At 40.9% G+C, this 13,073-nt stretch overlaps 1 protein-coding gene across 3 annotated transcripts in view; it reads right to left on the minus strand.

Moving 5' to 3' along the window:
• astn2 (astrotactin 2) overlaps positions 1–13,073 on the minus strand; it is a 186,627-nt gene that overhangs the window by 52,831 nt on the left and 120,723 nt on the right. For all 3 annotated transcript variants that reach the window (XM_031859969.1, XM_031859971.1, XM_031859970.1), the window contains 3 exons: positions 3,463–3,587; positions 2,219–2,323; positions 1,842–2,021 (listed from right to left, as the gene is read on the minus strand). In XM_031859969.1, the coding sequence (XP_031715829.1) occupies positions 1,842–2,021; positions 2,219–2,323; positions 3,463–3,587 (410 nt within the window). The remainder of the gene's footprint in view (positions 1–1,841; positions 2,022–2,218; positions 2,324–3,462; positions 3,588–13,073) is intronic.

Here is a 13,073-nt window from a genome sequence, read left to right on the forward strand (position 1 = left end):
TTCTTTTGGAAACCCATGTGCCAATCAACCAAATTGAATCGCTAGACTGAAAATCAGCACTGTTTTTGGATCCCAGATGAACAGGATTAAACAAAAAAACACATTTAAATGGAACAGTGCTGCAAGATGCTTTTGGGATATTAAGTCCCACTGAAGTTTAATTCAATTCATGCAGCTTATGCTGCCTTTTAACCAGGAGGCGAATTCTGGCAGGATGACGTCTTTAAACATAACCCAGTTTAATCTATAGTCAGACAAAGTATAACCCTTCCTCCTGTTAAACTACAGTAAATCTTGCTCTTCTTAGTTTGGCTGTGTATTTGTATATCTCACATAAATCTAAATGAATATATATATATACAGTTGTGTGAAAAAGTGTTTGCCCCCTTCCTGATTTCTTATTCTTTTGCATGTTTGTCACACTTAAATGTTTCAGATCATCAAACAAATTTAAATATTAGACAAAGATAACACAAGTAAACACAAAATGCAGTTTTTAAATGAAGGTTTTTATTATTAAGGGGGAAAAAAAAATCCAAACCTACATGGCCCTGTGTGAAAAAGTGATTGCCCCCCCACCCTGTTAAAACATACATTAACTGTGGTTTATCACATCTTTGGAAAGCTGAGTTGAATTTCTCTAGCCAAAACATGGAACAGTGGTGAACCTTCCCAGGAGTGGCCGGCCGACCAAAATTACCCAAAGAGCGCAGCGACGACTCATCCAAGAGGTCACAAAAGACCCCAGAACAACATCCAAAGAACTGCAGGCCTCACTTGCCTCAATTAAGGTCAGTGTTCATGACTCCACCATAAGAAAGAGACTGGGCAAAAATGGCCTGCATGGCAGAGTTCCAAGACGAAAACCACTGCTGAGCAAAAAGAACATAAAGGCTCGTCTCAGTTTTGCCAGAAAACATCTTGATGATCCCCAAGACTTTTGGGAAAATACTCTGTGGACTGACGAGACAAAAGTTGAACTTTTTGGAAGGTGTATGTCCCATTACATATGGCGTAAAAGTAACATGGCATTTCAGAAAAGGAACATCATACCAACAGTAAAATATGGTGGTGGTAGTGTGATGGTCTGGGGCTGTTTTGCTGCTTCAGGACCTGGAAGACTTGCTGTGGTAAATGGAACCATGAATTCTGCTGTCTACCAAAAAATCCTGAAGGAGAATGTCCGGCCATCTGTTCGTGACCTCAAGCTGAAGCACACTTGGGTTCTGCAGCAGGACAATGATCCAAAACACACCAGCAAGTCCACCTCTGAATGGCTTAAGAAAAACAAAACGAAGACTTTGGAGTGGCCTAGTCAAAGTCCCGACCTGAATCCGATTGAGATGCTGTGGCATGACCTTAAAAAGGCGGTTCATGCTCGAAAACCCTCCAATGTGGCTGAATTACAACAATTCTGCAAAGATGAGTGGGCCAAAATTCCTCTACAGCGCTGTAAAAGACTCATTGCCAGTTATCGCAAACGCTTGATTGCAGTTGTTGCTGCTAAGGGTGGCCCAACCAGTTATTAGGTTTAGGGGGCAATCACTTTTTCACACAGGGCCATGTAGGTTTGGATTTTTTTTCCCCTTAATAATGAAAACCTTCATTTAAAAACTGCATTTTGTGTTTACTTGTGTTATCTTTGTCTAATATTTAAATTTGTCTGATGATCTGAAACATTTAAGTGTGACAAACATGCAAAAAAATAAGAAATCAGGAAGGGGGCAAACACTTTTTCACACAACTGTATATAGAATGTGTGGCATCTCTAATAACCCCGATATAATTCAGCCTCAATGTGATTTTGGCCTTCCTTCCTTCCTGTCTGTCAGCACACTCACCTTTCTGGTACTGCAGCCAGAGCTGCTGCTGGGCCTTCTTGCTGGGGAAGTAGATGCTGCAGCTGAGCTCGGAACCGTACAGGGCCTCGGATGCATAGTGGCTGCCATATTGCTGGAGAAAAGCCAGCAGCTCCTCGCGTGTGCTCTCCGCTGACAGCGTCTTCAGCACCTTCGAAAAGCCTGCCAGAACAAGAAGGAAATGGGGGATTTGTGATTTTGTATCCAGACGGATCCGTTAGATATGTAGATGTGCAATTAACGGGGAAAAAAGCTGGTTCGGGGCCAGACAGATACACAAATAATCACTAATGTTACATTTAACGTGAGGTGCTTTAAATAATTTGACCATCTGATTTCTTAGCATGACAAACACTGACCTGTGGATAAGGTGATGGAGCTGAGCTTGACTTTGTACAGGTTGCTACGCACTCTCCACTGTTGAACCATAGGATAGCCCGCTGCCTCACTAAACTGGGCATCCCCTAAGAAAGAGAGAAAAAAGAGAAAACAAGGAGATTTAATTCAGGAGAGATGAAAGAAAGACAAGTAACAACAATTTAAAACAAATTCCAAAACTCAGATTCATAAAAAAGATGCTGAAATTCAAAATAAATGAACACATAAATAAAATCCATCATGTCATTTGAACCATTTATTGCAGATCTGTTGTTATCCATTATTGCCATAACATCATTTATTATCACAGCCCATATATCCCAGCTGCTCCCGGATCAACGGCAGATATATAGTGCAACTTGAACTCCAATTGGATTGCTGACATTTAGAAGAGGGAGCAATCTTGACTTTCTCTGCAATTCAATTATCAAACTTTCACACCGGTTTAGAAGCAAAGCCACAAAAGTGAAGAGCGAGGGAGAAAAAAAAAAATAAACTGCTTATGGGAACCTTGATCCTGTGCCTCTGGAAAATGTTTTACACCTGAGACATTCATGCACTGTGAAAAAAAGGCCAATTTAGTTTTAAGTGTGTGTGTGTGTGTGTGTGTGTGTGTGTGTGTGTGTGTGAGTACAATTCTGGTGAAAGCCGAACCAAAGTAAAAATCTCAGGGGTCAATCTGGATCAAATGCCAATTTAGCTAATGGAGGGATTAGGGAGCAGAGGTGGAGGTGCAGGTTTGAAGCCAAGTGACTCCGTTCCCCCGCAAAATGGGGTGGAACAGTCAAGGAAAGGATAAAAGGATGAAACGGGACGTTAAGTGTTTAGAGTTTAGAAGGTCCAGTACATGTGTGTGTGTGTGCATAATACTGTGTTTATGAAAGCATTTTGAGATGGGGTTTAAGGTTTAACACAATACTCAAGGACAAGCCGACATCTTTGTAAATAATCTTGCACTCTGGATTTCACAAAATTCACACAATGGACAATGTTAAAATGTCTCATGACCAAGATATTTCGAGGGTATTTCACAGAAAAAATAGTTTTTTAATACGCTGCTGTGTTTTTCTCTTTTTTTAGGGAGTCATATTGGCTCTAGTCAGGTCAGAATTAATTTAGTAAGCGACCATGAATAGATCACAGAGGGATAATAGCGCTGCCATTACTCTCAACATGAGAGACAGATAAGAAAAAAGGCTATATCCCCAAACACACACACCCTCACCTGAGAGGAGCTGCAGGTTGGGCAGCGGCTCGGACAACACCCCCCGGCATTGTTCCTCTACCGGTAAGGGGATGACCATGAGACCATCCGCTAGTTGGGGAAAGTCCTTGATGAAGTTGTTGTCCCTGGGAAAGACAGATGTAAGAAAGTGCAAACATTTAGTTCCTTAAAACTGGAGGTAATAGACATTGTGGTACATCAATAATTGCCAAGTATTTACAAGGATGCTGTCCAGCAACAGTTTGTACCAAAAAGTTACCAAACAATTACAACAACCTTTACTTTATCTAAAGGTTGTATTTGATAGTCAAGGGTGCAGCTACACATTCTAATCTCCATGAAAACAACTCAACAATACATATCTACAATCCCAACATGCTCCAGTGTGCAGCTTCTGGCTTCATTCAGAGACAGGGATTTGGAGAATTTCTATCCCCACAAGTTTTTTTTCAGTGAGAATGTTTCATGTGCTGATATTTCTTGGTTGGAATGAAGGCGCTTGACTTATCGGTTACCCACGATTATTGGGAAAATATTTAAACACAGATCAACACAGATGCTTTCTTGTCGTCACTGTAATTTGTTCCATCCACGAGTGACATAATTAAAGATTTCCTCACTGTTTGTGTAAACATCAATAAACATGGGTACAAAGCCAACACATGTGAGAATGTGTGTGTGTGTGTGTGTGTGTGTGTGTGTACGATGCTTGGCGGACAAATAAAGAAAACAGTTGTGTCCCTCAATTTGAGGGCAGAATGGACAGCTGCAGGCAAAGATAAGACAGACCCCCTGGAATCTCTTCCTTTCTCTCAGCTGGAGACGGTAAGAACAACAAAAAATGGTAATGTGAAAGGTAGAAGACCCACATACTGTCTCTCTCTAGTGAGAGGTAACAAAGAAGGCACATGCACACGGAGTTAATACATTTGAAATTATGATCTAAACATTTTTTTCCAGCCTTTTTCCTTCTCCCATTTGTACCACCATGCTGTATCGCAGTGCACAAATATACATCTTGCAAAATAAATACCAGTAGTCTTACAAGTAGAGAGATTGTGAACGCTCCGCTCCATTTTTCTTCGGTAGATGGACCGTTCTGGTTGAACCAAAGCAGTTCCTGTCAAAAAGATGAGTTGCCTCGCTGCATTCTAAGAGCACGGCAAGCAGCTGCAACCTATTTCCCATAATCCACTTTTATGGGACCAAGTCTCAGAGCGCAGACCTCGTGCCACAGAGACTCTCCTCGATATGATTATTTTTCATCCCGTTCCTCTTTTTCTTTTCTCTCTCTCTCTCTTTGCGTCTTCTAAGCCACGGGACTGGGTTAAGAGGGTTGTCTGGTAACCGCAGGGTCAACGGTTCGATCCTCGACTGGGATGTGTCACGTGTCGTAGTGTCCCTGAGCAAGACACTGAACCCCCGGCTCCCCGGGCGCCTGTCATTGCAGTCCACTGCTCCCTATATACAGGGATGGGTCAAATGCAGAAGGCAAATTTCGTGTATGTGTATATGTATATGACAATAAAAATGGTTTCTTCTTTCTTTCTTTCTTCTTCTAACCACAAAGCCTGTTAGACGCAATGCCAGCCTTAGTGTTACAATGCCAGGGTTGACTCAAGGGTAGAGGATGAGAGGAGAGAGGAAGCGAAGAGGTGCTGTAAAAAGATTACCGTGGCTTATGCTCACAGAAAACATATTGATTGCGAAATTAAATCAGCCAGCTTCACGCTGAGGCTCAGAGAACCACTGGAGGAGCGTCGACCAAGATGATATGTAGCTTTATGGATTTTTCAAGCCCAGATGTGGACTGTCCTACAAGGAGCTCCTTTTCTCCTTCTTCTCTTTTCATTCACATTGTAGGGTTGAAAAAACACACAATTTAAGAGGGTGTTGCTCAAAAACAAAATTTGCCCTATTTGAAAGATATAAAAGAGTGTTAAGACTCGTGCCTCATTGCCTCATTGCAGTGCCCGAGTACACATCAAATCATTAAATGTCATCAACCTTCTCCTCCTTCTTTTACCCTTGAGGGAAAACACAGGTTAAGTGGCGAGACAGCAAATTCAGAAGAGTCAAGATGTCAATGCTGAAGATTTCTGTTGATGTGGTTCCTGTGAGACCATAGTTCTTTGTGTTTGTGTGTATATACTGTGTGCGTATGCGGCAGGAAGCAAGTTTGAAGCATCTATTCTGCTGACAGCTCATTAGAAGAGGAGACATTTATCCATATCAATACAACCCAAACATATCAATGTGGTTTGTGAGCCATGTGTGTGTCTTTCAAGAAAAATCATCTCAATCTTATACAATTGGTAACAATATGGTTTAGCCGTTAGCTGGCCATTGCTACTTTATCTCACCTCGGGACGAGACTGACTTGTTTTAATGAGCTTTAGCTTAACGAGCAGCAAACCTGACATACGTAGAACTTCCTCAAGGCAGACTTTTTGACTTTTTCAACACAGGTGTAACTAATAACATTTGTAGTGACTGAATTAGCTTCAGGGACATACTAATGTGTGTGCTAACCCAATGATATGAAGACTTAAGTGGAACAGAGCCATCATTTACACCTATGCTTTTCCTGGAAGCAGAAGTCAAAATGTCTGCTGTGAGTGACAGTCTATAGAAGACCAGCCACCAGTGTGAATTTGCCATGAGTGAAACCAGTACTCATTCTCACCACAGGAAGCTTAAGTGCACTACCCATGGTCTAAATAAGACTAAAAGCATTTTTATTTTCCCTAATGGCAGATTCAAATTAATTTTCAGTCAAAAGAAATACATGACAGTCATTTTACATAACTTGCTAACACACTATGTACACACACACACACAAAAACTCACCTGTTTTCATAGATGCAAAAAGGTTAAAATCTTGAAGCTTAATTTCACCTGGTAAAAGCTTTTTTTTGAAAATGGATCACCTACATTTTTCCTCTCACTAGCCTCTCTGGGCTCCCGTAGTTCACCCTCAACTTGCACTGTGTTTCTACCAGTAGACCTTTACAGAGAAAGGCATGATGGCTGAATTCCTCTTAGCTGGTATTGTGCATATAATAAGCTTAAAGAAATAGAAAGACATTCTCGGAAATACACGCTTATTCACTTGCTGACGGAGACTTAGATGAGACAGTTGAAACCAGACTCATGCCAGCAGCTGGGTAGACTGGAAACAGGGGGGAAACCGTTAGCTTGTTTAATGCGTACATTGTGTTTATGTGTAAAAAAAACAAACAAAACAATTCAAGCATATCTATGTATATACAAAATAAAATGACTGGCAAATTGTCTTTTGCAGTGACAGAACATATGCATATTCATGATCATTTTGTTTGATTCTATTGAACTATGGGCTTTGTCATCTGTTCAAGCTCTCATGAGCCGCTCACATCTCAGGCCAGAGATGTGTGTCGTACTCGCACTAATGAGGATTAACACAGGTGGCTGGAATTAATTGATGGCAATTACACTTTATCCAGGACTTCATTTGCATCATTTAAGAAAAAAAATGTTTAAGACAGGATTAGCTTTTCTATATTAATATCTACTCCTGGATTAATCTATACTCTTTCAAGGTACTGTACCCAGCCCATTAATTGACACACCTACGCAGCCTTACCACACTTAACAACCTTCTGTGCACCAGACCACATGTGAGCCTGGACTCGCTGGGGCAATGCTAGCAAACTTGTGTATTTACTCATGTTTCATTCAGTACCCATGTGTGCTCATTACGGCCAGTGGACACTGGGCTCCCTCCTGGCCAAACAGGACTCCAATCCTACTTGAGTGGCAAAGCCTTCCCATTTGAATAAGAATCTCCAAAACACAAGATTTACAAGTTGTATCTGGTAAGATAACAAATAGTCGAGACCAGTTCATGCATGTATATTTAAGCTCCGACTCTCATTCTTTCTCCTCTCCTTCTTTCTCTCATTCTCCATGTCTCTTCCTGCCCTTTGTTCTATTCCAATTCAGAGTGTAAAGATATATCGGATTATTAAAGCGTAAAGTGGCTCATGCCTCACATGGAAGTCATTTTTATTCTTCTGTGTGTGTGCCAGCCATTCGTCAATGTCAGTATTTCTCTCATAATAGAGTGTTGCAATTGTTCCCTGCTTGTTGAGCCTTGTCCTCAGCGGTAACTCTTTTGCATTTGCTCTCTCTGCCTCCATTCTTCCTGCTGTCTCTTGTTCACTCTTTCAGCTACACCTGCTCTGTCCTCCCCAATCGCAGGCATTCTGGCGCAGATAAGAGCTATCTACAAGTCAGTTTAGAAAAATCTTTTTGTGTCTCTGTGTGTGTTTCAGCCTGTATCTGTCCATCTGAGTTTATAATAGGCATGAGGGCTATCTACAAGTCACCTAATTTCAAATCCCTGTGTGTGTGTGTGTGATGTGTAAGAGATAGAGAGAAAGAGCATGTGCTCACGCATAGTTTGAGTGAGTATATCTATCCGAGTTTGTGACTGTGTAACTTATATTGAGTGGTACTTATCGAAACATTGTCTGAGGTAATTGGCTCTTGTGCTGTTTTGTCCGTGTAGGAACCTCATCCTCACATCACAGCACTGATAGGACACATTAAACCATACTCACTCCATTCAGCATCTCAGTTCATTATCTACAACCTCAAGACTCAACTGGTGCTTTTTCCATAATGGCTTCTATTGGAAAACTACATCCGCCACTGATCGCCTTCATTCTTTCTCTGTCACATTTTCCTACATGTCGTTTAAAGATTGTGATTCATCTGCCAAAGAGGAGGCTAACCAAAAATAGCAATAACTAAAGACCAGATCACTCCAGCCACGACGCCAAATGTAAAAGTGTATGAACCTTCCTCAGTTCCTGCCTCCTTACTTCCGGTGCCCTTGCTCGGACCATACCCATCTTCGACCACGGCCTTCATTTGATCTATTAAAGTTTGGTGACTGAATCGTCCATGGTTTTGACAATATTATGATGACAAAGTATTACCACAGACATGAAAACACCTGGTATGGTAATCAAAGCCACCTCTGTGGTAGTTTCCCCTATAGTAGGTGTCTCCAGGACCACAAGCTGTAACCAATTAGAGGGCCCATTGTTTAAGAGACTCATTGTAGGCCTACTCTACAGGTTTGAAACACACTTTGAAATTCAGAAAACCAATGTTAGAAACAATTGTTGGGCTTCTAACCCATCGGTTCAGAAAATCAATTATACGTGCATCCATAGTTTCCAGAGATGACTGTATGTCCTGGCTTCGAAACAGCTCCCCAAACAATGAGGAACCCTAACTGTTTCAGCAAACTGTAAGCCATGCAGGATGCTCTTTTCCACTAATTTAGAGGCTGCCTTCGTGGACTGATGCAAGCACCAACAAAGACTCCCTTATTCCCAGAGGATACAGTATTGAATACACATACAAATCCTTGGTGCCAAGCTTACAAAGGCTATATTCTGATTATCAGAGTTGCTGTTCTACCTCAGCTGCTAATTGAGCATGTGTAACCTTAGGTCAAGGCTGAATAAGGAAGTAGCTCTTCAAAAAGTAAAAGGCATACAATTTACAGTCTAGCTGCATTAAACTGGATTTATGTGTAATGCCTCATGAAATGTGCTGTTAAGATGTATTGCGATGAGTCCCCATAATACCAAATCTCAGCAATAAACAAGTTAAATATTCTTGCAAATTACTGTAAAAAAACTTGAGCAGAACCTCGACAGAACAATACATTAAGTTATGCAATGTCAAAACAAAAAAATGTAATGTTTGAGTTGAGGTTAGGCAACTTTAACTTTAACACTTAGGTTAAAGCAATCAGAATGATGAGGTTTTATATTAAAAAAAAACCACTATTGCTAACGTGTGAAATGTACTATAGATACGAGTTGGTAATTGTGAACCAAGTTTGGTGGAGTTGAAGGCCAAACATATTTCCCCATCCAAATTTTAATGTCAGTCTATTACTTTTTAATAGTCACGCTCCGTTTAGACGGAACTGCATCCTCCCACACTTTAATGACCACTTACAGAATAACACTAGAGTGCAGAAGTTATGACACTGAGAGCGTGTGTGAAATCAAAGATTCTGCACTTTCCGTAATGAGGAATAAATAAACAACTGAACAGTAGGAAAAGGAGAACAATCACAGCCATACTCTTAACCACTAGAGGCTGCTCTCTCTCTGTGCCAAACGGAGACGAATGGCATCAGGATCAGTCCAGAAACATCAATGTTTCTGTGTGTTTATGTTCCCTCGTCGGACTCAAAAGCGAAAATAAAATCAGTTAATAAACAGGTACGCACATAATAATCATATTACACAGTAACCACCACACATGTCTAGCTATTGTGTTTGTGTGACAGATGCAGTGTACAAGGGCTGGGCACGGAGCTGGAGTTCAGAGGTGAGCTGGAGGCAAAAGAGAGTTTCCATAATGTGTCAGATAGGAAGTGATTTGCAGTTGTGACTGAGGTGGAAAGATTACTTCTCCACTGTGATGCCAGAGGGGAGAAGAGTCCAAACCGTGGAGAGGTTGAAGAGTCAGGACAGGGCAGAATGACGGGCAGTTTACCACAGAGAAGGGAGGGACAACAAAGCAGAAGCTGAACATAAGACTGCGGGGTTGATTCAAGATCTGGAGACATGGGGGGTGCTGTGCCCTTGGTTGCTTGTAGGCTCACAACAGCGTTTTGAACTGTATGTCAGCAGCCACTAGGTGCCAGTGCAGTGCAGTTAGGAGGGGGGTTGTGTTGGAGAATTTATGAAGGCTGAAGACAAGCAGGGCTGCAGCATTCTGAGTGGATGCACAAACACCAAGAGGGAGGAAGAAATGCCTTTGCTTGAACTATTAAGGGGGTATCATGCCTTTCTGGATTGACAAAATAAACATATTTCTGAGCAATATCAATCTTTCATGTTCAAAAGTCTGATCTGGTTTCAGCTTTTTACGGATGACTGGAAGTAGAACAAAACAACTGAAGACAAAAAGTGTGAAACACTGAATAAAATAAACCTGTTGTTCCACCAAGTTTCAATATATATATTTTTAATATACCATGGCACAGCTGCAAGTACATAAGGTCAGTAATCCTATGGTGTGCATTCATCCGTGGTCTCGTACCAATCTTCTCCTTCCACATACACAAGAGAGTCGGGAAATAACAGAAAATATGTCATCCAGCATGACACAGCGTGTTTGTAATTTCTATGGCTGCCATGCTGTTTGGATTCCTTCCTAAATGGTATAATTACCCAGCGTTTGAAAGACAAGCGTGCAACAAAAGGCAGAATAGACAAAAGAAAAAGGGGCCTTGCTCAAAACAGTTGTCTCTACCACAAAATATATACACAATATGCAAAAAAGGCAAATTGAAATCAGAACCTAGAATGTTCACTTAAGTTTAAATCCATAGTATTGTTATCACACATCACACAGGCCAACTTGCTGTGGGGGATTATGCAAACTGTCTAATAACATCATATATTTAAAATTGTCTTTGGATTTTGCAAAAGTTTATAGTCAGCTGCTGCGGTGCACCTCAAAAGATTCAAGGATCGGTTCACCTTAATAAGGCATACCACCTCTGGTTGTATCTACCCATGTAGACGGTTTGTAGTACTTTAACAATCTCTTCGGTTGTCGGTCTGACGACCATTTAGCCTCTGGGGGAAACGGACAACATTTCTGGGGTTCGGTGGATTTCCGGAACAAGACTTTCTCTTCCTTGCGCCAGTTATTGTTTACGGTCCGATCAGCAACTTGAGAAGCAAGACTGGAGTTGGATTTGAGAGACGGAATCTACTTTGTTTCACAAGTAGCCAGTTTATACAAGCTCATTGTAAGAGTTGGTTATCATGGACTTAACTTTCAAATTGAGAGATTTGGTCAACTTTGAGCTTGCATAATTAATGTATAAAGACACACTATAATGAGTCAGTAATGCAGGGTGAGTTTTGTATGACTACAGAACAAGATTAGAACAAATGCAAACAAAACAGTTAAAAGAGTACATTTGAGAATGGTTTACAAATAAAGTGAGTTAGTTACTCTGAGGTAGATTATGTCTTAAAGTATATAAATTGGTTTGAGTGTCAAGATTGACCCCAAGTCTTAACTTGAGTTTATCCAGGCACATGGCAAAGTGAGAGCAGTTCCTGAAATAGGTTTATAAGTTAAGATTTTGTCATTGTTGTATTTATTTCAGTTTTATCATCTTTCTGTTGATGTTCGCTACACCAAATCCAGGACCCTTATTACTTCAGCAACAGTTATCCTCATCACCTGTTGTGGATATTCTTTGATGGAACTACACAGAACAAGTGGTCCTTGTGAAAAACTGTCTGAAATGACCAATTTCAAATGTAAGAAATTCACATTCATTATGAAATGAATGGATCTGAATTACAATACGCCGTAGAATCTCTGACCTAAACATTTATTATGTCCTCTCACATTATCAATCAATCCAACTGGTCATTTAAAAATGTTACCACACGTCCCCTTGAGAAACTGCAAACTAATTTGTTTGACTGCACAATCAAAGACTTATGAGCCCGGAGTATGTGGCCGATCCAATTGCATGTAATATGCTTAATAGCTGTAATATCTGTTATTTGAATAAACACTTGGTGCGAATGGGGCCTGTCTGATGAGTCATAACAAAGATAAAGCACCCGATGTCACCCAGGGGCACAGGCCCAAGATGAAGAATTAAAGAGTTATTAAAGGACAGCATCCGAAAACCGGCTAATTCGTAGCGCAATAAAACAATCAGAGATGTTTACCTTGAGACTCGTGTTACAATCTCTCATTATAGCTGCAGCCACTGCTCAGTTGATGAATGATTCCGCTGAGAGGAGGAGATGTGGTGACTCTTCATGGCCACTATTGATTAGGCGTGGGAGGGAGATGCTGTCAATGAAACAGCCTCTGATGGAGAGTACATTTGGTGTCCCCTGATTGTGTGCATGTGCATTTGTATTCTTAGGTGAGATTCACTGTAGACAGCTGACTAATTTATAAGGAGCAGAATTCTGCCAGGCCAATCAAAATCAGCGGTCATTAATGTCGTCCCTGTCAGATATACTATAGTATAGCATCTTTCATACAAAATCTTATTTAGTCACAACAAATTTGGATATAAAATATGTCTGGGTGCAGGGATACCGAGACACGTTGAGTAGGATGATATGAAAATTGTTTCTTGTTCTACAATATTACATAACTCATTGTTTTTGTCACTCTGTCCCCTTAACACACGCACACACACACGCACACGCACACGCACACACACACACACACACACACACACTTTTATTCCCCTGGGTCATGCACACAGCTGAAATACAACAGGAGTGTGCATAGACATGTTTTTTTGTACCTTCATATCTCTGTTGGCCTTAGGAAATTGTGGAAATTAACTTGGTGGCCGGAAGCATTACCATAGAGATGAAGCTTGGTAATGCAGAGTGAGGGGGCATGCAGGCCAGCTTGTTGCCAAACTGATTAAAGCCATTGCTTTTCTAATTTTTAATACTCCACTTGCACTTTCTCACTTTATCTAAACCAGCCATTTGTGTCTGTCCATTGTGACAAACTTCTCTCTCTCTCTC

This window comes from Anarrhichthys ocellatus, unplaced genomic scaffold, assembly GCF_004355925.1.
Source record: "Anarrhichthys ocellatus isolate YVR2014 unplaced genomic scaffold, GSC_Weel_1.0 scaffold23, whole genome shotgun sequence".
NCBI classification, from domain to species: Eukaryota; Metazoa; Chordata; class Actinopteri; order Perciformes; family Anarhichadidae; genus Anarrhichthys; species Anarrhichthys ocellatus.